This window comes from Argentina anserina, chromosome 6 (genome assembly GCF_933775445.1).
Source record: "Argentina anserina chromosome 6, drPotAnse1.1, whole genome shotgun sequence".
Classification (NCBI taxonomy): Eukaryota; Viridiplantae; Streptophyta; class Magnoliopsida; order Rosales; family Rosaceae; genus Argentina; species Argentina anserina.
The window spans coordinates 36,388,615-36,411,922 of NC_065877.1; the positions used below are offsets into that span (position 1 = coordinate 36,388,615).

Here is a 23,308-nt window from a genome sequence, read left to right on the forward strand (position 1 = left end):
AAAAAAACTCACTTAAGTGTGGCTATACCAAAAAAAAAACCTCATATAGCCACACTTAAGTAAGATTTTTTGTTCTTGCAACACCTCTATTAGACACACGCAAAGTGTTGCGGTTGCTCATATTGTACTGGTGCAAGAAGTCGAGCCATATAGAAAGTATGTAACAGTATGTAAGCTAACCACCAATTCTCGACACAAATACACAAGCTAGAAACATCGATCAACTGAATAGTTAAAGCACACTAACGTAATCAAATCTTCAAATTAAAGTACTTCGAAATGATTTTTTTTTTCAATAATAGTCAACACATCTGCAGAGGCTCTTTCTAGCTAGGTCAGTTATAACATGCTAGCCAGACAGATAGCGTTCATAGTTAAAAACTTAAAATGCAGAATTTGAAAGTCCTTAAACAAGATACCAAAGCAGAAAATGAAATCTCATAATTTAGGATTAACCGCAACATATATAGCAGCAAAAAGCTAATCCAACAGTTTAGCATAGCTCTTTTGCACACAATGCGTTTAATTATAATTAACTGTTATTCAGCAGCGGGATCCTCTCCGACAGTTGAGTGCGCCGGCTGTGACAGTCATCGAACCCACAAGAGAAGAAGGTCTTCCACTGAGGCTGGACGCCCTCGCATAACTTGACCATGCACTTGCACCTGATTGCCGGAAAAATGCGCCGTTCAGCATCAAATCGCCCTCCGACCTCCAGTTCCACTTCTTCCACTCACTTTCCGGCGCATCCTCATGTTTTGTCACCTGCGTGATAAAAAAAATTAGAAATTACCAATTAATTTCTAGGCAATCTTAGCCGCAGACGTCCGGACGGAAAATCCGTCCTGATTTCCGTCGTTTCTTCTCGATCCGACGTCAGTGACGCCGTTTCTTTTTGCCGGAGTGACACCATACCTTCCTAGACGCTGCTCCAATGAAGAAGAAGAAGAAGGCGAAAGAGATCGGAATCGGAGGTTCACCATGATTGGTGGTGAAGTTATGAGTGAGGTTACTGCAAGACCTCCTATCTCGATCTTTTTTGCCTTCTTCTTCATCGGAGCAGTGTCTAGGAAGATGTGGTGTCACTCCGGCGAGAAGAAACGGCGTCACCGACGTCAAATCGAAGAGAAATGACGGAAATCCAGACGGTATCCAGACGTCTGCAGCCGAGAAGATATATACACTATTACATCATTAAGGCATGGCCTAGAAGGTTCCATTCCTTGATTGATGGAGTTTGTTGACATTCTAACCTCTTTATCGAAACGTCTATCCGGTGCAAGAAATCTATTGCCTTGACTATAGATGGTTGGGGCAGCACTCCCTCCTATTGCATACATCTCCCAATGTGTATAGTCATTGTTCACCACATGAAAGTAGCCATGTCTGCACCTGCATAGTTATCCAACTTCTTGTATATCATATAATCAGATTCATCTATTTGAGTATAAATTAATATATATACCTCGGTATTCTTTGCACAAGTCCTTCTCCAAAGTGATTAAACGCAATAGTGACCTGCATGCCCTTGTCTTCCGTAAACGAATCACTGTGCCCTAAAAGCATAACCTTGTCATGATGCGTCATATAGTTGTTCGAAATCGTGATGGCCGTCGATCCATGTATGGCGTCGATGAGTCCATCATGACAGTTTGACAGTGAGCAATGATCGATCCAGATGTGTTTCCCGCCAAAAATCGACACGCCGTCACCGTCTGACTGCGTCCACCACCCGGCATGGCTCGGGGAGTCTCTTATGTTTCCGTTCCCAGCCTGCTTACAGTCGTGTATGTGGATCCCATGGATGATGATGTTAGTGACATGATGTATGGTGATGCATGGTCCATTAGCAATGTGTACACTTACACCTCTACCATCTATGGTCTTGAACGAGTTCATGACCAACTCTTGCTTGAGCTGGATCACCATGTCCCTCTTGAAAATGATCCACAGAGGCTCGTCCTGTATCACAGCATGTCGGATGGTTCCGGGCCTAGGATTCACAGGGTTGTCGTCGCCTGAGTCGGAGACTACGTAGATTCGGCCGTTTCTTCCACCAATTGCGTCCTTGCCAAAGCCGATAGCGCAATCAGCCAGGCGCTGGCGGTTTTTCTCCCAATTGGGGTCGCACCGCCAGCAGTCGTCTATGGGGTTACCACTTCCGCACGAGGAATGGGCTAATTGCCTCCTAGACGCATTGATATTCCTGCAGATGTTTAATACAGAATCTCATTAGAACTGGACGAAGCATTAGTGCATTACTATTTGAAGTGATCAAAACAAAGCTTTTGACTTACCTATGGACCTCCTGCACAACTACTTCAGGGTCTTGGAGTTGCGAGCATGAAACAGAAGTAGTTGCAATTAGGAAAGTAGCGAGGAAGAGAACCAACATTGAGAGCTGGGATTCCATCTCTGAGGGGGTTTGGGGTTCTGCTAACTGCTTAATGTCGTACTTATAGGAGGTAGCTAGTTCGTAAAGAAAGCATTACGAGACTCTAAGATGGAGGAGCTCGTAAAAAGCCGAGAGAGATGGCGTGATTAGTAGTAGAGATGGGTCCAGCCTCATCGTAATTTCAGGTTCTTACATTTTCATGTATGGGCTCTTCCTTCTATCAATCAGTTCGGTTATAAAACCGTTAATCATGGAAGAATGATAAACCCTATATATTCAAACCCGCTAAGTCAGAACTGGTTGACTTCCATGCCTCAATTTTGCCGGAAACATTCCACTCATAAAGAGTGGCAAGATTCTTTCAGCGATGTAAATCGGAATAAGATTTCAGAAGAAGGGACAAAGAGTGTAAGTTATGTAACCAAGACGTCTCAAGTCTGCATATAATGGATAAACTACAAATGGTTTACTTCAAAATTTTCGTTCAGTTCGATCTCCTATCTTCATACTATATATGAATCTAATCGTAATTCTTTATTGGCTTCGAATATATCGCATGCATTCTTTTAGTCTGGCCAAGTAAACTTCCCAGTCACATTTGCGAGATTAGGTTACTTTGGGACGCATTTTCTCCCTTCCTAGCAACTAAGTACTAACCACATGATTACTTTCCTTGACTCTTTTGGCGTCAAGAAAGAAAGAAACTCAGCGAGACCATGTCTTAAGGTCGATTACTTTGAAGAAATGACCAAAAGCTCGAACAAGATGATTCTTTCGGCGCGTAATTTGTCTGTTTAATTACATGAAGTTCTTAATCCAGCATGACATATATCATTAACAAGATTACGTGCATCACATGGTCAATTATATCAGACTCTCATATCCTGGTTTGCCGCTACTTAATTATCTTTGCGAGTTTTATTTGAAGTCTTGCACCGTAAATTTGATGAGAACCTCCCTGTACGTTTCTGATTGCATGTCAGCCGCGCGAGCTAAGTATGAAGTCACTGAACTAATTCAGTACTCCTTTGCGGCTTTGCTTGCTGTAGGGCAGTAGGGGACATGTTTGTACCTTACTCATATGCTTGTGCGGATTCGAAATCGCTAAATCAACACTAGAGCAATAGGTTATCGTTCTAGTCTTGATTTTCTGTTCATGTCTGAAATTACATCGTTATATTCGTATGTTTTTTAATTATAAATTTAGTAACAAATACATCAAACACGGTCACTTTGAACTAAAGGATGATGTTATTGCAAATTGGCAAATCATGTCATCATTTTGACCTGCCCTTGCGGAAGTATCCTCTTCTAGTACTGTCAGTTAGAGTCGCTAGTTTTTAGCTAATTAGGTCTGATCAGTTAGAGCAGTAGTTGTTAAGAAGATTTTATATTTGCATGTAAGATGTATCCATTGGTAGCTGTATCAAGGCCAGTAGACTGAACAATCGTTTAAGGATCTTTACTAATGAGTAAGTAACGAGAGTCATAAACGTGGTTGTTACTTCTTCTTATGACTATCATCGTGTAAATGCACCAAAAGTTTATAAGTTCGACCCGGCTTCATAATTTGACCTTAATTAACTAATTTGCACATAATCCATGGTGAGATTTGACTGAGAAGTAAGAGTACTGAGTACCCAATATCTGATTTCATCCAAAACGAGATAGCTTGCACCACCAAAATTAAATATTTGTTTAAACTTACCACTCAAGAAAACAACCCCGACAATTCAAATACCTAATAATTTTGCCTTCTTAATCAATTACGTCAAGTAATAGAAAACGCTATTTCACTTTCGAGTAATAACATGAATTCGGCAATTTCGATTTATGACAACAAAAAGAAGAAACCTAACCCGCTAACCGGTAGTTATCCATGAAAAATTCTAACATGCAGATATGCATAGTATTCAGATCAATTTCTATGTGTGTGAAAAAAAACAGACAAAAAAATAGATAAAAAGTTATAATGAGAACCATAAGATCCAACTTTATAAAAAGTTGAACGGTGATGATTTGATCTGCATCGATGAATCCGTTATTCATGGACAAGAATAGTCCACACTCCACACTATACACCAAAGATGGATGTGAAATGTTTCGAGGGAACCAGAATTCCCAAGAAAGGGCAACTCCATTTTCGACCGACACCCTACAAAAGTTACGAAAATAGCCAACCGGACATAATCACTTATGAGGATGGTGAAAACTAGACCGACCCAAAAGAGTAAATTTGACTGAAAACTAGATCGGAATAAAAGCTCCGCTTTCTATTTTCTGGGTTTAGGATGGTGATGGGAGTTGAGAAATTGTGGCAAAAAATAAGAACACGTGTGGTTGATTACCAAAGACAAAACAGAGGGACTTTTCCACATGAAGGCGAGGGTCCAATGCCACAGTGTAGTGCACTTTCTCGTGAAAACGTTTTGAGTTCATCGTATTTACAACAGTGCAGCTTTGTATTTTTACTCGATTCAATAATTGTACGTGTGTACTGTTCTCATGTTTTACTTCTTGCATTGACTCGAACGATTGACTTGAGCTTGCAGTAAAATACCTGACGTACTGTATTACAGTTTCTACTTTCTAGACATTTATTACTGCCAGAAAAATGTGAGGTTCGATCATCTCTTCAATTTGGAGTAAATGAACATTGGAGAAAACTCAGGTTTATTGATGTTATGTATGACCAATGAGAAGAAGATATCGCTTGTTGATTGGGTGTTCGAAGTTGAGGGAAAATGAAACACGACACCAAAAACTTTATGTCAAATTGTCAATTCCAAACTTTGATACAGACCTCACAAGTAAGTTATATCGATCACCAATATGAGATTAGTTTCAAAAATGTCAATGATGGACAGGAAATACACTAAAGTGGTTGGAGAATCTGTTAAGGCATTTCCAACAATAAAAATTATTTTAATAATTAACTATGACTAAAAATAAATTATAACTAGTTTATTAATGAATTATACTCCAGTATATACTTAGATTCAAATTGAGTTATAAATTGAATGTTAAAAATTTTAATAAAAAACTATTCTTTCTCTCAACCCTAATTAAATTTAGTTATATTTTTTAGCTAAAGTTAAAGTTAAATACATTTTAGTTATTATACTGGAGATAAAAGTTAACAAAAATCCAGCCAAATTTCAAAATATTTTTGAAATAACTAGTCTCATGGAGATGTCCCTTATTTTATGAAGTTCTTTATTTGATATGGTTTAATGTCAAAGAAGGATCCGTCAAAGAAACAATTATTGTTAAATTTGTTGTAATTTGATATGGTACGATTCATCAACTCGATGCTAATTATGAGTAGCATAGTTCGATTAAAATCGTAAAATACTACACGATGTTGAAATATTTTTTCTACCGAATAAACTATCTAGTATTACATGAAAATAGTCGAAGATCTAAACATGCAATAATTCATTTCACCATTTTCTCATCATCACACTCATAATGTGAGCGCACCAAAAGAGCATTATTGTTTTGAAGAACTTTGCAAAGCTCATAGAGGACAATTCACACATACATCCCATGATTAGTAGCAGTCCTCGATCGATCACTAGCATTTATCAGAAGCACATGAAAGAGCAAACATAGTAGCCCCCCATGAAAATAGACCATTTTCACCCATATCACCACTTCACCCGACCCACGACCCATCCAGACCTCCAGAGTCTAGACCCAGCGAGAAGATTCTCTACTTGTAATCTAGATAACACACCCGAAATCCACCCCTCCGCCCAATCCCACACCGCCACGTGTACCGAGACAACAACGTCACCAACCCTCTCCCCAACGTGGTCAAGTAGTCAGTCTCTCCCTCCCTCTCTGCGCCACTGCCTCTGTCTCAGTGCTTGGGTGCGTAAATGACCTTTCTACCCTCACCCTAGAGAGCTGTGAATACAGAGAGAGTGAGAGAGAAATGTGCCACACCAAGAACAGTCCACCGCCTCCGAATCACGATCGTCACGTGAGGCTTCATCAAACCAGGTCGATGTCTATGATGAAGATCATCAAGGAGGAAGAAGAAGAAAGAGAAACCAAGCCAGCGGAAAAAGCGCCGGGAAAATCGAAGCGAGCGGCGGCGAGGAAATCGAGGAAGAAAAAGAGCCGGAGGAAGAAGCCCAAGTACTTGAGCCTCCGGTCATCGCGCCTCTCCGCCAAAAGCGGCGTCGTCGTCTCCTCCGCCCGAGCCGCGGCCGAAGCTGACGAGGTTGACACGGATATCAAGATGACTGAGGCCACGACGACGACGGCGCGCCGCCCCGGCCAGCAGCTCAACTTGTTTCCGTTGCATCCGGAGCTGAACGCGGCGGAGGCCGATCACCAGTCCGACGACAACGTGGCCTTGCTGTTCGAGTCCCACGGCGGAGCAACACTCCACGGGCTCCTCACCTCCACCGACACCGCCACCGCGACGACGACGTCGACAATGTCGTCCGATCACGATCAGGACGAGTCCAATTACTCCAGCTACGCCTACCGCCGCGGCGGCGACATCGTACGGACGGCGATGAGGGGGAGCGGAGGAGATCCGAGCGTCGAGAAGTGGGTGTGTTACTCGGAGCTGGTCAAGGAGGAGGTTGAGTTAACGGCGACGACGAGCTCGGCGAGCACGTGTTGCAGCGTCGGCGATGATCGCAAGAAGAGTCATCAGAATCAACGGCTGGCGTTGAAGCTTGACTATACGGAGGTCTTGAATGCTTGGTCCGACAAAGGCTCGCTGTATATCAAAGCCGAAGACGGCGAGCCGCCGCCGCAAACGGTACCGGACTTGCTTCAGGATCAGCTCTTTGAGCACCTCCATGATTCCAGTGCCAATGTAAGAACCATCACCACCTTCGATAAATTGATCATTAAAGTTTTTAATTAGTTACTAAGCCCTAATTATTACGCGTAAAATCTTTAAGAATGTTTCTGGAATCTGTATCTGTAATTATTGATTAGCTTAGGGTAGGAGTAGACTGGAACCTAATAAATTAATCTAGGTCTTTTAACTTTTTTCCTGCTGGGACCCACGTCATATGGGCCGGCCCAATTTGTGGTTTTTTAAATCTTTGTGCGGGCTATAACTACTTGTTGGGCTGGGTCGGGTCTGCAGATTGAGGATTTATGGAGGGTGCCTGTAGAGGGTGGCAGTGGGAGTGGTAGCTTGGCAAGGAAGACTCAAAGACAGGAGAGTTTAATGAGATACAAGCAAAAGAGGGAGAACAGGCTGTTTTCTAAGCGGATTCGATATGAAGTTCGGAAGCTAAATGCCGAGAAACGACCCCGCATTAAGGTAGGCCGCGGCCGAGGCTCCATAATGACCTCTCACTTAATGATCTACTCTACCCTGGATCAGTTAATTGGGTGATGTTTAAAGCTGATTTTTTGTTACATTGCTGCTGCAGGGTCGGTTCGTGAGGAATAGTTGAAAGCCAAGATGTAGGTATGGATCCTGATAGTTAAGTGCTTAAGGAAAAGGGGAAGGACAATCAGCTTGGTTTTTGTGTTTATGTCAAAAAATTAAGCTACTATGATCTTTTCCTTTTACTCTGTGTTTCCTGTTACATGGGGAAGAGAAGGTAATAATGCTTTATACAAGAAAGTATAAATGTTGCGTAAAATGATATACGGACTAATGATGACCAGAACTAGATAAATTTCCTTCTTTCTTGCTTCTAAGAACATACCCCAATTATGGCTGGCATTGATGCACCTGTAATTACTTCTTAGTATTGTCTCTTCTATTGTTGCGAGTAGCTCAACTCTACCATCCAAAGTTAGTAGTAGTATGTATGGTCCAAATGTTGCATTGCATCGACCTTAACTAGCTAGTAGTATTTCACATTCAATGTTAGAGAGAATCAAAGTTTCAGAATGTGTTTTCCCTTTGTAATACACTATATTTAGCATCATTATGGGGATGCAAGGAAAGAGTTCATTCTCATCCTGTGCTATTCAATAATATGCTTGCTTTGCCTCCATATGCACAAGGTATAATTCATTGGCATCATTTTTACTGTAACTTGTGTGTGATCCATTTCCATCCCTCCTCCATCTTGTTATCACTCTTTTGTTCATCAAATCATATAAGCCTGTAAGAATAGTTAGGGTCAGGTTGAGATCTTGGTTGATATATGCTATTAACTAAAATAGGTACTCTGTGGAGTGCAAAGTACTTCATTTACGTGGTACTGATCATACTTAATCCTATTTATCTTGATTGGTACATAGACAAGACCATTCACAGTATGTTGATACGGTTTCCTTTGTCAATTAGGAGTCAATTTATATGTTCTCGTTTAGCTTAGGATCTTGCTCTCCTTCGCCCAATAGGTCCTTGTTGTATTCTCCAGGTCAAAGGCAAAGCTTCAAGCGAAAACAAAAGTGTGGCCAGCTTGATAAACTTGCTCTCCTTCGCCCAATAGGTCCTCGTTTCAGAGATTTAAGATGGTTGATAAACTTGATCCCAAATCTGCAAAAGCAGCACTGCTGTAGCTAGATCAAAGCATATGCAGCATAGCAGACCCCGTAGAAGAAACTCTCGTACGTGTGGCCAGCTTGATCGCTAGTCCGATGACTCCGATGCATTTCCGACGTCCATTTCTATCACGGCCACATCCTCCGAAACCCAAACCCTTCCTTCTCCACCTTTCCTGACACTTTTATCATCCCTCTTGATCATGATCATAACAGTAGTCTAGTACTAATTTACCACGAAAACCAAAATCTAACAATTTGGACTATAAATTAAATGAGCACTTTGATTTTGGCCACAGCGCTATACACTTATTCCCCAGACTGCTGCTGCTGTTTACATATAGCAGCTCCTTATCTTCTCGCTAATTTTTGTTGGTCATTGACTATACTGAATTGCTAGCTACCAATATTTGGAGGCTGGTTTGTTCATGATGAGATCAAAAATTAATTTTCTTTTGAATTAAGTTTTAACATCAACCTCTCGTTTTGTTAATCTTTTTCGTTTGTTTGTAACATCAAATCCCTTTTACTAATTAATCAAATCAAGTCACACAATAGTGAGAAGAAGAAGATCCAAGAAAGTTCAAGACCCATCGATCTTAAGCTCCTAGCTATGAGATCAGATATGCACCCTACATTCTACAATCATTACTATGTTTTAACATGTCACTCAAATAGGATATGCTGAAGATAAAGTTTAAGCTATCGAAGATGGTAGAACGTACAGTTGTTTGCACATATTACTAATAAAATCAGTCGTCGATAGAAAGATGAACAGTCAAGAACCTTCAAGACCCAAAATATAGAAACTTCAAGACCCATCCCAATGATCCCATCGTCAAAATTAGTCAGATTACCACTCCTATAAGTACCCCCTTACCCCCTACACGATGCAAATCAAGCACGAGCAAGCTATATACTACTCACTATTCAAAACCTTAGCTATTCGTCTTCACATATACTCTAATCCCCAAACATGTCATCACTCATTTCCCGACTCTTTGGAGATGAAAGATTGGATCCCTTCCTTTCTGTGATCAACCAGTGTCCGGTACTCAACACCCCAACTGATTGGAAGGAGACCCCGAAAGCTTACGTTCTGGTCTCCGACCTGCCGGGGCTGAAGAAAGAGGAGGTGAAGGTGGAGGTTGACGACGGCAGAGTGCTCCAAATAAGTGGCGAGAGGAAAGTGGAAGATGATAACGGTAGTGCTGGTAAGAATGATACTGAATATAAGTGGCACCGTGTTGAACGTTATCGCGGCAAGTTCCTTAGGAGGTTTAAGTTACCGGAAAATTCCAAGATAGATGAGATTCAGGCGTCCATGGAGAACGGAGTGCTTACTGTCACTATTCCCAAGCAGGAGGTTCCAAAACCTCAAATGAAAGTCGTTGAGATTGAAGCTCATTAACTAATTGAAGGTGTTTAATGTTAAGTTGCTGTTTGAGAAAATAAATGGTTATGAGTGTGTTTCATAGATTATGCAGGTTTGCTTTGTTTCTCATGCAAATTCTTTCTTTTCGTGATGTATAAGGAGTATGCACTATCCTTAAATAAAGCTTCTTGTTTGCAAACTCGATTCGATCACTTGCATGCTTGTCAATTTGTTACTGAATACACAAGGCTGGGAAGAAAATGTCAGGGGGTGTTATGAAGATCAAGGATATAAACGTCTCTAGGTAAAGAGATGTCTCTTTTTTTGGTCAGTAAAGAGATGTCTCTAATCCGTATTAATCTAATCAAAACTTCAAAAGGGCCGGGCATCCTTGAAACGAAAATGATTTCATCAATCAAATATTATTATTAAGACAAGGAGCTTAGTTTTGTTAGTTCATTGTGCAGCAGGACTGCCGGCCATTTGTGGAAAGTGGAAAAACAGAAGAACTAATAAATAAAAACGAATGTTTTTCAGACCCGACCACACCCACAGTGCCTGTCATGGGACCTGTCTAGTGTACCTCCAGTTCTTATAATTGAGTTTCTGAGTGTGTTATACTCATTTGTTCTTCAAAGTTCAGACGTCTATCTGGAAATTCTGCAGATTAAAATATATTGATATTGTATAAGATTGAAATGGCCGCCAGGTTTTACTTTTGGTGGTTGCAATTTACTGTTGTCCTAACACAATTTACAACTACTACTTTAGGCAACTAGCTCTACTACTTGTTTGTGTCATTATGCTCGCATGGGAAATATATAATATCTTGAATTAAGCTGATCATCTTTATTCGTAAAATATGGCCGGCAGTTTTTACTTTTGGTGGTTGCAATTTACTGTTGTCCTAACACAATTTGCAACTAGCTCTACTACTTGTTTGTGTCATTATGCTCGCATGGGAAATATATAATATCTTGAATTAAGCTGATCATCTTTACTCGTAAAATATGATAATTAATGTCTCATGGTGTATTGTTCAATGTCATCGAATGCGTAATCTATTACTTAATTGAAAAGTAGTATACACAAATTTGTCTAACTCTTCCTGAAAGTAAAACATCGTTTGATTACGTTTACAATATGTACAAATAAATCGATGCCTGATTGATTAAAATGCACTCAAAGTGAAGTAAATAATGTCATTAACAGTTTAACATTACAAGGCTAGCTAGGAGTACCAACAAAATGACACATCAAAGTTGCTAGCTATTAGCCATACAAACTTGATAATTCCGATTTTCTGGTTAGTAATCGATGGAGATTAATTGATTTCCATCAATGTTTAAATATTAAGTCATTATTGATGATACTAGATCGATCAGACACTAATGGTGCGACTGCAAGTAGAAGTTGCAATGTTGCTTCCATGAAGCATCTGCTTCATCTCCTTCATAGCTGGATCTTGGAGCAACAACACCTTGTCTTTGTCTCTAACACCAACCATGTGTAGGTATTCACCGTCATCTCTCTCTTTTCCTTTGTACAATAGCCTCTGCTCTATTGCCTCCATACCAGTCACCAATGACAGTATCATTTTTAATTCCCCTGCAAAACAAAATATCCAAAATTAATCAGAAAACTTACAAATTGGTCCAGTAAGTGGATATATATATATATATATAGCTGAACCGTACACTGTTCGTTTTCTCAAGAAATTTTGATGATGTATTTCATTAGTGAGATGAACTGTAATGAAACTGTAGATTCAATAGGGACTTTAGGTAGCGAAAATTTTGTTCTGCAATGAGTAGCTCTACAAGCATAAAGGGTTGATTGCCATCGGTTGGGATATATAAGATTACAAGTAGTCGTACGAATAGATAGGGTAGAAAAGAGCTCAATTACCGAAAGTAGAGGTGGGTTCGATGGAGATGTCATGCCACTGTGTAACAGTGGAGACTTTCACGGTGATCATGCCCTCTCCAGCGATTTGAGTCTCCCTCCTCTGAACAAGCATGCCTCCCGGTCTAAGCTCCCACTTGATTTCACCCTCAACCTGCTTCATGGCCTTAGTATCAAACTGAGCCTTCAGATCAGTCCCTGCCTTAATCTTAGAGCTGCTGAAGCTTCTGCAGAACCTCTTTGACCTCAGCTTCATCATCTTCAAGTACCTAGCTTAGCTTTAACTCTCTTCCTCTTAGTTCTCTCTTGCTAGCTCTGGAGGTTTCTTTGAGGAGAGGAGGTGTTGGAAATGGTTAGTTATATAAGGTGGGAGCTGGGCGGAGATGGAGAATAGATTAATTAGGGCAAAGATTTAAATAGGGTTATGGCTAAAAGCACAAGCCGTCCGAAAACTGTGTCGCGAAAAGTAAGACTGGTAATGGTGGGTGGCCAATGAGATTATTACACGAGGGGGACAATATATGGAGCATAGTTTCTTCTGGGTTATTTTATGAAGGATGGAGCCATGGAGGTTCCCGCAATGCACATGGGAGTGGGTCCTTGCGATCACGCATGCTTGATTGGCGGGCCAACCCCACAAAATTGAAACACTGATTGTGAAATCAAGTAATTAGTTTCCAAACTAATTATATTCTTAAATGAGTTCATGATTTAGTAATAGTAGTTAGTACTTCTCTTTATTGAGTCCATGCCTTCATGTATTAATAACAATTACTTAAAGTATCTTTAACCGTTTTTCCATATTTTCTCTAAAATTTAGAATTAAATTTTAAAATCTTCAAAATATTCAAAATATTTATGCTCTAACTCTAACCGCTTTTTTATTTTGTAGATTTTTACATTTATTATTTTAATTAAATATTATATTTTCTTATTTATCATAACTAAAATACATTTCATAATTTTATATTGTTGACTTGAAATATTTATTGTAGATTTTTTATTGGTTGTAATATAAGTTTGAGTTATTGAAGAAAGTGCAGACATTTAATATTTGGTTATGCAAATTTTTTACAAATGCTGCAAATTTAGAGAATCAACTCTTTTCTTTCAGTTATTTCTCTATTTTGAAGAATGAAATGAAGAAGCTGTTGAAGTGAAAAATAGACATTTTTTCTCCAAATCTTCATTTTCCTCCAAAATGTATAATCTGTTGGAGATGTTCTTACTAGTTAGTAATGTAGGATTCTGAATTCTTACTTTCTAGATGGGGAGGGATATAAAGATTCCCGGCACTCAAACTTGTTTATGAATGAACATCAATATAGTTTTTTCCCAAATTATTTCATATGCATATACGTGAACTTATATTTACTTAATTTCTGAAATTTATTTTTTGGAGAAGGGATAATTTCTGGAATATTACTTTCCGGAGAAAAGATAAGGATACCAGCACTTAAACTTGTTTTCTACAAAAGATCATCATCGGAACAAAAAATTTGGGAAAAATATGTCAACGTTGATCTTAATGATATACTTTGTTGTAAATCAAGGGTGCGATTAGCATGTTCTTCCTAATCAATTAAGGGCCGCCTAATTAAGCTATTAGCTACCCTCGCAGAACAAGGAGCCATACATCCGATTTCTTATAACTATTTGGCTATGGAATGTATGTTGCATTTCTTTAATTAACAGTAAAGCTAGGTTTGTTTGTCTTCATTTGCAAGTTTTCGTAAGTTTGGTTGGATTTTGATGTTCTGTTAGGTGGTTATATATGTTTAAAGACTAATTTGTTTTGGGTGGTTTACTTTTCATATTGGTGGTTGGCTAAATTTCTCTAAGGCATCAAACCATGTGCTTATATGGGGATAGAGCTAGTTTAAAGATACGTACATATCTTAATTCATTATACTAATTAACTATGACATCAATCGGCCTCTCGATCTTTCCTTTCAATTCAACAATGTACATCCAAGATCTCTAGCTAGCTAGCTCCGATCCTCCAACATGTTGAAAACTATTAGCTACTGGCCTAGACCTAGAAATCAACATTAAAGATGATGAAAAAACAAGAATCTTCTCCTAAATTTGTTCAAAAAATTAATCTCCTCCTAAATTAAGGGATAGTAACCCAAAGTTCATAGATCAGGGGAAGATTCACTAATAATTTCCAACAGGCACTAGCAACGTTACTGATTCATATGTCATTGGATCAGGAAAGTGAAGCATAGATCGATCCCATACTAGCACATGGTGAAGAGTGAAACAAATGTGTATATATGAGAGCTTATGGCGATCGACAAACGACACCCCACATGTTGATTGTTGATCATCGTAGAAGAGGTATAATGAGGCTTGGAGAACCATACACACACACACACAAATATATATATAAGGCTTTTCACATAAGGAGGTCTTTATCTTAGCTTAAGGTACGGATTTTCATTTTTGACCAACTTTTCGATCTCGTTTTCACATCTCCACCGTCCAATATCTAGGTTAGAACGTATAGATCATCTCCACAAAATTTCAGCCGATTTCATGACCGTTAAGGTATCGAACGAATCAAAACCAATGAACGTATCGAATTTGCCGAACCTGAACCGTTCATATTTTGAGTAGAAAATCGCAGTTATGAGTACCTTAACGGTTATGGAATTGGCTGAAATTTTGTGGAGATGATCTATACGTTATTACCTAGATATTTGACGGTGGAAATGTTAAAACTCGATCGAAAAGTTGGTCAAAAATGAAAATCCGTACCTTAAGCTAAGATAAAGATCTCCTTACCTGAGAAGCCTCGTGTGTATATATATATATATATATATAGATATAGTACCGCAAAATGCTAAGCACACAAAGTCTAAAATCCATGTGAAATGGGTCTGTAAGTAGATTGTATAGCATCCTAGTATCTACGGGGCATGGGGTGAAAAAAACATCCATTTTAGTGAATCACTTTGCTTGTATATGGTGAAACATCGAGGAGTTCTTCATTTTTAATGCATGCGAAATAGAAAAATCGTATGTTTAATTTGTTTATCTAGTTCAATTATAAGTCGATCCGGAATTTATTAAGATAATTTATCAGACATTTTGTACTCTCCCCATTCACTTATTAAGTTATTAATTTATTATGTAGCTCGAGTACGTGATTAGTCTTTGTCACTCCTAACAACAGTACAACTATATACGTACATTATTATCCAAATCCATGCATTTAACTTAATTTACATAAATTTTGCTTATTTTTAAATAACAAAAGTATGGTTCAACATTGATATGATCGATACAAATTTGACTGTTTGAGTGAGAGCTATGAGCAATGCTACTGCTAGCACCTATATGTTAAAAGTTAAATAGTTGAATAAGATCACCTGCTAATTACTATAAGTACGTTTTGGCTGTTAAATAACTACTTAACTAGCGTACACTTAATTTATATATGTACATTGAGATCAAAATCACGTAGATATATTCATATATATAAGATTGATTTGCTGAAACCAAGCAAGCATGCATAACAAATACAACAAAAAAGAAGATGATGATGAATACTAAGGAGTTAAGCACAAGATTGATTCTTTTCACGCATCCCACAAGATTTGCTAATTGTTGGCATGCATATCAGAAGATATAGCTGGAGGTTTTATGCGCATCAAGTTCGAAAGAGGTGTCTTATGCGTCAATAATAGAGTTGCATGGGCTGCAATTTGCTACCTATTCAATTTACATTTCCGGATTTTTAAAACATAATCGCTGACACATCTTATATGCAACACTGCTCTAGCTTGAGCTTGATGTGTTTTATTAGTAAATAACCAAGGTGCCCTGCATTTTGTCGTTGTCCTATTATTACTCTTAGGCCACGTTTGGTTTAAGGAATCACAGCCTTGAGAAGGGAAAATGGTTCATTTGCAGTGTTTGGAAGCAATTGGAAATAAGCTTGAAGGGAAAATGGTTCTCAAAGATATGGAAAATAAGAGGGAAATTGCTTCCATCCACCCAATCTACGGAAAGAGTTTCCCAACTAGTTATTGATGAGATAACAGAGTTTTTTGATCAAATTGTCCCTAATCAATTTTTTTTTCTCATTTTCATTGATGAATAGTTGAGGTTAGTATTGGCAAATTGTTATAATGATATATATGTTCCTGGCATTTCCAAATACCAGAAGGGAAAATTGTTGGAGGGGAATTTTCCCATGCTTATGGAAAATCTCAATAAATGTTTTCCTTTTAATCCTATTATGTGAACCAAACGTGACCTTATGATGGATAAATTTTTCAGTGTTATCGTAGCACCACGTGACAATATATAGTAGTTTACTATTTTAATTACAATTTAACATGCAAGATTTAATTAAAAAAATTATATTTAAGCTATTTTGTCAAAGACTATTTTAGGTCTATTTCTAAAACCATACACCCTAAACCATAAACTCTAAACCCTATATCCTAAACTCTAAACTTTAAACCATAAACCTGACATCCTAGTTCAAAATCATTAATACTTATGAATGTCATTTCACGAATAATAAAAATATATTAAATTATAATATTAGTGTAATAAATCCACGTGTCGAAATATAACAGGTAATAATTACTATTAGACATTGTCACGTAGTATTACGGTAACATATAAAAATTTCTCCTTAGGAGGAACATACTTTGCACATGAATTATTACTCTTGTTTTCCATTAGCTCACAAAAATTCAATCATTTATTTTCAATGTTTCATGTCGTTTACACTGCACCGAATCATTGATACGAAATATCTAATAGACTAATACTATAGTCCACCGATTGTTTTCTATGTCTCATTCATTGCTTTGAATTCAAGAAGCTAGGGAATTCATTACTTACAAGAAATAATGACCAAGGTAGAATGTTAGATAGTTCGCTGATTACCAAAGATTGCCTCTGGTATTGTGATGATCCGTCACATGGAGGGAATCCTAAGTATTAACTCTGCCTCCTTTATCTCTTATGCGATTCAAGTCCGTCTCTAAGAACTGGCCGGTACGTCCCCTGGTCACCAATCCTAGGTTCATTGATAAGCACCTCTCTCATTTAAAAGGACGTAGCTACACACGGGCTACTATCTCAAATTACTAAAAAAACTTATTTTTCTAGCTAAATTTTAGTGTTAAAATTTAAATTTTAAATATTACATCACCCCTAATTTCTATATATAATTAATAAATAATCGTAATTTTTTTTCCTACTCAATCCATTATGAAATCCTGGTTCCGCCCTTACTTCCATTCCATCCACAAAAACCTCTCTATTACGTACCAGTGTTCTTCTGAAGCATTTAGTCCAAAAGGGCACAAACACTGACGACACTGAACAAGTGTACTATACTCTGAATCATCAATGCCGACTTTCCCTTCAAACTTGTATATATGATTAGATGAGCCCCTCAAAGCTGAGCTTCTTCAAAATCATAAGAGCGATTTGTTTCGTCCTAATAGCTTAGCTATAAATCAGGGACAAAGGAAGAAGAAGATGAGAGAAAAGGTGAAATTAACGTAAAAAAATAAAAGGAGTGCATCTACAACTGTTTCGATGACCATAAGGTCATCCATTTTCTAATCATGCTGCCTCGAAGTTGTGGAGCGTGATATGGACATATTAGTATATGACGATGGCAACTCATGCTCTGAATACGTACACTACACTCCATTCCAATATCTACTTGTAGGTCATGTTTGTGTATGGAATGTCCACTAACTTAGTGATATTGACAGAATGACAGTATCTAATCTCTTCTTAACGAGCATTTGACAATCTCACACGAGTTTAGTATGCTATTTTGAGTTCGATATCTAAATGATTGTCTCTCAACTTTAGTATGTTGATTAATTCAGCATCATAATAAGGACATGTAAATGTAACGGAGGTATACGTAGGTTTTCTTTGTAATCCATCTGCCTTTATTTACACACCACAATCATGCTATTGCTTATGCAAACCTCAAAATGTCTTTCCTTACAAGAAAGTTAAAACATGATAATAAAATCTTCTCTAAATGATATTGACATGTTGAGTTTCTTTAATTTTCACGATTAACGACGGTCCTTTAAAATAGATTTTATAAGTTTAGAAACTAATCCATAATAATATTGATTTTGTCAAAACACTTTCGCCCCACCCACCAAATAGATCGACGTATTGCAAACGATCTCTTTTGATATCTTTTTTGTGGTAAAAAAAGCATCTTAATTTACTGACATTCAACACTCCAATCAATGATTCTGAAACATTCATAGTCGATTCACCTAAAAGACAACAGTCAAACTGTATATTAGTTGCTACGTTTTTCCTTAATTCATTGGATAGTGACTTAATTATAGTCAAACTGTACACAATCCCATCAACAAACCAAATGTGCAGATGATATCGATCGCTCTCAAATAATAACTAGCTGATGCTTCTGAATATACTAACCCCAGAAATCCACTTAATCCAGAATTCAAATCCAAGTTTTCAATGCTGCAGTCAGTCTAGTCCTCAAGCCACCTGAGCAGTCGTATCTGATACCATAACTAAAATCCGAAACAACCACATACACCTCCTCGGCAAGACAACAATACACCACCACTCGCGGATTCATTGGACTTCACAAACACTGAATTTTAGATCTTCCCAAAAATGGACAGGTTCCCACTTATCTGAGCGAGCCAGAAAGTTAGAAAGATCAAAATTTTGTTTCTTTCTGGTCATTTACTTCTGGTAACATGACGAATGTGTGCTGTGGTGCTATTAACAGCTCATTTTCCTTTATTGTTTCTATTCCTTCTTTTTCTCTATAATAGGGAGAGAACCCAAGTTGCTTTGGTTTCAAGTAGAATCCACTGACAAAAAAAAATCCAATCTTTTTGCATATATAATGGCTAAAATTCCTTACCTGTTATTCTCTGATGGTAACTGCTTCATCTAATCCACCCTTCTCTTCCTCTATTTCAGACCCTAAAAACCGTTTTCTTCCAACTGTCGTTGTGATTTGTATTTTTGTTTCAGTTATGTTTCCTTCTAAGTTCTACGTTTAAAAAAAACTAAGGCCTCATCCAGTTGTGAGTTGCTCAAATGGTCATTTGGTGTCAGCAAGAAGAGTGAATCCGAGATTTGAAGTAAGTTTCTGATGCGGGTTTTGCAGCAAGTTGGGTTCTGGTTACTGGGTTTGATGTAGTTTTTATGGTTGTGTTGTTTGTGTTACTAAAGATGATGTCTTTAGTGTTTGCAGGGATCCTGGGGATCTGATTTGCTTGAGAAGTAAGGAGGGAGATGGAACCTCCAACTGGGTTTCTGGCTACTTTGTGGAACTTTATCTGTTTTCTACCTTACTTTATTGGGCTTCTTATTCTTGGCACTCTTAAAGGTTTGTCCTTTATTTTGGGAACTTGGCTTCTTTCCTGTACTGATTGGCGTTCCTCATTGATTTGGATTTAGTTTTATTGCAAATTTGATTGGAAAATAAGGATTGTGTGTGTCTGTGTGTGTAGTGTGGTATGAACTTGTAATCCAATACTGGTTTTAAGTTCTTGATTTTCATATCCTATACTGCCGGGCTTGCCAGTTGTTTGGTTTCTTCTTAGAACGTTTTCTTTAGTAGCTATTTCATACATATCTAAGGAGATGGAACTTTTGTTCTCAGACTTGTAATGTTACCGTTCTTAAACATATAATTTGAACTTTGAAGTTTGTTTAGAGAAATTAGACTATGAATTGATATATGCAAACGCTTAGTTGATGCTGTAGTATGAGTTCATTGATTAGTTAAGTTACTCTGCTTGAACCTTTGATAGATGAATACACTTGAGGGGTAAATCTTCAAACCTAACATCAAAGTTTTATTTCAGGTATTGTCTTGTGTCCATTTATATGCCTTATCATTGGAATTGGAAACACAGCTATCATATTGGGTCTTTGGCCAATTCACTTTGTCTGGACCTATTATTGTATCTTCAGGTGCACTCCTCTGCCTCTGTTTCCGTTATTCTTTGTTTCATTTATAAAGAAATAGTATTGTAGGAATACTTTTCTTATGATTCTTCTGAATATGAGCAGTGCTAAACAATTTGGGCCAGTTCTGAAGATTGTTTCCTGCATAAGTATATTACCTCTCCAATTGATCTTGTGGCCTGTGGTTGGAATTGTTGGAAGTATTTTGGGTGGAGCAGCATATGGCTTACTTTCACCAGTATTTGAAACTTTTCAAGCTGTTGGAGAAGGGAAGACCAATCAGTTGTACCACTGCTTGTACGTATGTGTTTGCTTATTCAGCTCTTACAATTATTTCCACCAGTCCTTCTCTTGTTGCCTCCTTATGAAACTTCTGTTTTTTTTTTTCTCGTCATTTGGCAGGATGGAACTGTGAGCACGGTGAAGGGGAGCTTCACTATTGTGAGGGATTTTAGGGATGTCTGTTACCATACATACTTCTCAGTTATGGATGACATAAAAACTCAAGGTCATCCAGATTCAAAATATTATGAAATCAAGTATGGCTTGCTCTGCTCTCAAAATGCATGCTGGTTTAAGTTCTATTTGAAAAGTAATTTTGGAAGTTGTGGATGAATGAAAGCTCTTCTCTTTGCCATTTCTGGTTTCACCAGTTATCTTTTTGCTTAAGGATATTAGTCACATTTCATAGTTCATAATTAGAGCTTTTCTATATCTTGTCCAGGTTGCTTTATCTTCCTGGGGCTGTTCTAGCAGGGGTCCTTGGTTTCATGGTTGATATGCCATTGATCTCATTTATTGCCCTGTGCAAAAGCCTGTACATGCTATTTAAGGGGTGGCACCGTTTGTTTCATGACCTTATTGGTCGGGAGGGCCCCTTTTTGGAAACAATCTGTGTTCCATTTGCAGGTCTTGCTATCCTAGTCTGGCCATTAGCTGTTGTTGGGGCAGTTTTGGGATCTATGGTGGCCAGTATATTTCTTGGCGCTTATGCTGGAGTGGTAGTTTATCAGGTTATTCCTTTGGCCATCCCCCATTTTACCGTATTCTTGATGCAACTGTTAGTATCTCTGTATGATGAATATTCTTCTGTACTTGAGGTCTATCGATAGTTATGTTGCTCATGCATATACTTGGAAGAAAAAAGCATCCCCCTCTCCACACTGGGTTTTGTACATATTCCTTTTCAGTACCAAAAAGAACCCAAAATAGATGTTATGGTGTGGTGTTTCTGGGGAAGACTGAACTGATTTGCAGTGCCATATATTATTAACTCATCTCTTATTGGGTACAATGAAAATATGCCATGTTAGATGACATATACCTTGAAATCGTCTCACGACACTTTGTAAGTATTAAAAGATTTTATGACCTTTGGATTACAGGAGTCGTCACTTTATATGGGGCTTCGCTATATTGTTACATCCTTAGCCATTTACGATGAGTACAGCAATGATATCCTTGACATGCCTGAAGGGTCCTGCTTTCCAAGGTTTTACTCGGCAGTTGAAAGTTTTGCTATAGGGTGTGAGTACTTTGGCATTATATATGTGCATTTATTGTATATTTTTGTATTGACAGGCTGACCTACCGAAAGAAGGCTGAATTGCTTCGGACTACCTCTCGCGCACCTTCTTTCTCAAAGCATAGATCTTTGAGAACTGCTCCCTCATTCAATTCCCCTATGGTTGAGTTGAAGGCCCTTGAGGTAATCGTGCAAGTAAAATACTTTTTTTGTTTTTTAAAGGAAGTAAAATACATTTCTCGCTTACTGGAGTGAAAACTGAAATGCTCTCTGTTCTGTGCGATGAGTGGAATGGAATAGAGTAGAATTTTGACTTTTTAAAATATTCCTCTCTACTCTCTAGCCCTCATAGGACCAAACAACCCTTATGGTTAATGCAGGTAATGGATGGCTTATTTAAGGAATGCAAGCGATACGGAGAAATCCTTGTTTCTGAAGGACATATAACATTTCAAGACCTTGAAGATGCCAAGTCTAGTAGAGGCAGTAGAGTTATTAGCACTGGCTTGCCAGCTTGTTGCCTTCTTCAGACACTCCTGCGATCTGCAAAAGCCAATTCGGCTGGTATATTGTTAAGTATGTGAAATGCTATTACATTTTCAATCTTGCCAGGCTATTGTTTTTAGTTAGATTTGTACTGTACTTGATATTGATTTTATACTTGATTGATGCAGTTGACAACTGTACTGAGATAACCAGCTCAAACAGACCAAAAGACACATTCTTTGATTGGTTTCTCAACCCTCTCTTGATCATCAAAGATCAGATCCAAGCAGAAAAGCTTACTGGGTCAGAAGAGTTGTACCTTGGCAAATTAGTTTTATTGAGTGGTGATTCTGTGAGGTTGAAAAACTCAAACATCGGCATACCACCCGAGTCCGAGCGTAAACAGGCTGAACTTGATGCATTGGCTCGAAGGTAACAAATGCACTACTTAGAGAAGCTTTTGTATCTTATATACTTAAACCCTTTCTTTTTCCTTGTTGTTGGTGTTGGTTATTTTATTTACCATTATCTTGTCAGGCTCCAAGGTATCACCAAATCAATCTCAAGGTATCCAACTTATAGGCGTCGGTTTGAGGAGCTTGTCAAATCCTTATCTGATGAACTTGGCCAGAATAGTGACGGTAGTAGCAAATCAAGCGGTGGACCTAAAACAGTTTTAAGATCAAAGAGCGCCTTCGCCCGGTTGTTCAGTCAGAAATCTTTTAGTTTAACAAACAAAACAAGCTATCACGGGGGTGATCCAGAGTCACAAAAAGGTGAAAGAGATGTTACAATTGCATAGTGAAATGCTCTACTTAAGCCATATTGATCTTTAGGTATTAGCGTTGTTCATTCCACAACGTTACCTTGTTCAAAATTGGGACGGGGAATTTGATATGTATATTATTTCATTGTGCTGTATACAAAATATATAATAATCACTGTAAGCAGAATATCAGATACGATCATTTGATATGATTAAACAGCTGTAAATTTTTCATTTGAAATTCATTTTCCTCTTGCTGGTATTGGATTTGGCATTGACAGTATTGGTGAAGAATATGATGTCAAGTGCTTTTACAGTTTTACTGAAGACGCTATATAAAACTGCTCCATCTTCCTCCGGAAAACAGAAAGCTCTTTATAGTTCTAGTCCCAAACCTAATGTTCC

The 23,308-nt window shown here is 38.1% G+C and overlaps 5 protein-coding genes across 6 annotated transcripts; 3 read left to right on the forward strand and 2 right to left on the reverse strand.

Annotated features, from left to right (window-relative positions):
• Positions 1–270: 270 nt before the first annotated feature.
• Positions 271–2,429, reverse strand: LOC126797677 (pectate lyase-like). Its single transcript, XM_050524359.1, has 4 exons — positions 2,298–2,429; positions 1,466–2,206; positions 1,254–1,392; positions 271–765 (listed from the first exon to the last, which is right to left on the reverse strand). Exons 1-4 carry the CDS (start codon positions 2,411–2,413, stop codon positions 544–546), a joined length of 1,218 nt encoding a protein of 405 aa, XP_050380316.1. The 5' UTR covers positions 2,414–2,429; the 3' UTR covers positions 271–543.
• Positions 2,430–5,829: 3,400 nt separating this feature from the next.
• Positions 5,830–8,130, forward strand: LOC126799372 (two-component response regulator-like APRR3). The gene is made up of 3 exons (XM_050526571.1): positions 5,830–7,235; positions 7,515–7,694; positions 7,807–8,130. The coding sequence occupies exons 1-3, from the start codon at positions 6,336–6,338 to the stop codon at positions 7,828–7,830; spliced, it is 1,104 nt and encodes a 367-aa protein (XP_050382528.1). The 5' UTR covers positions 5,830–6,335; the 3' UTR covers positions 7,831–8,130.
• Positions 8,131–9,816: 1,686 nt separating this feature from the next.
• LOC126797864 (class I heat shock protein-like) lies at positions 9,817–10,302 on the forward strand. The gene has a single exon (XM_050524605.1). It carries the CDS (start codon positions 9,855–9,857, stop codon positions 10,287–10,289), a length of 435 nt encoding a protein of 144 aa, XP_050380562.1. The 5' UTR covers positions 9,817–9,854; the 3' UTR covers positions 10,290–10,302.
• Positions 10,303–11,441: 1,139 nt separating this feature from the next.
• LOC126797863 (BAG family molecular chaperone regulator 1) lies at positions 11,442–12,501 on the reverse strand. The gene is made up of 2 exons (XM_050524604.1): positions 12,162–12,501; positions 11,442–11,861 (listed from the first exon to the last, which is right to left on the reverse strand). The coding sequence occupies exons 1-2, from the start codon at positions 12,415–12,417 to the stop codon at positions 11,635–11,637; spliced, it is 483 nt and encodes a 160-aa protein (XP_050380561.1). The 5' UTR covers positions 12,418–12,501; the 3' UTR covers positions 11,442–11,634.
• Positions 12,502–18,649: 6,148 nt separating this feature from the next.
• LOC126798235 (uncharacterized membrane protein At3g27390) lies at positions 18,650–23,158 on the forward strand. Of its 2 annotated transcripts, none has more exons than XM_050525132.1 (11): positions 18,650–19,294; positions 19,408–19,542; positions 20,024–20,132; positions 20,232–20,427; positions 20,529–20,665; positions 20,851–21,139; positions 21,512–21,618; positions 21,708–21,834; positions 22,032–22,227; positions 22,326–22,569; positions 22,675–23,158. In XM_050525132.1, exons 2-11 carry the CDS (start codon positions 19,449–19,451, stop codon positions 22,937–22,939), a joined length of 1,764 nt encoding a protein of 587 aa, XP_050381089.1. In that variant the 5' UTR covers positions 18,650–19,294; positions 19,408–19,448; the 3' UTR covers positions 22,940–23,158. The 2 variants fall into 2 exon arrangements, with proteins under 2 accessions (XP_050381089.1, XP_050381088.1); XM_050525131.1 differs by having other exon boundaries at positions 18,651–19,294; positions 19,399–19,542.
• Positions 23,159–23,308: the final 150 nt, after the last annotated feature.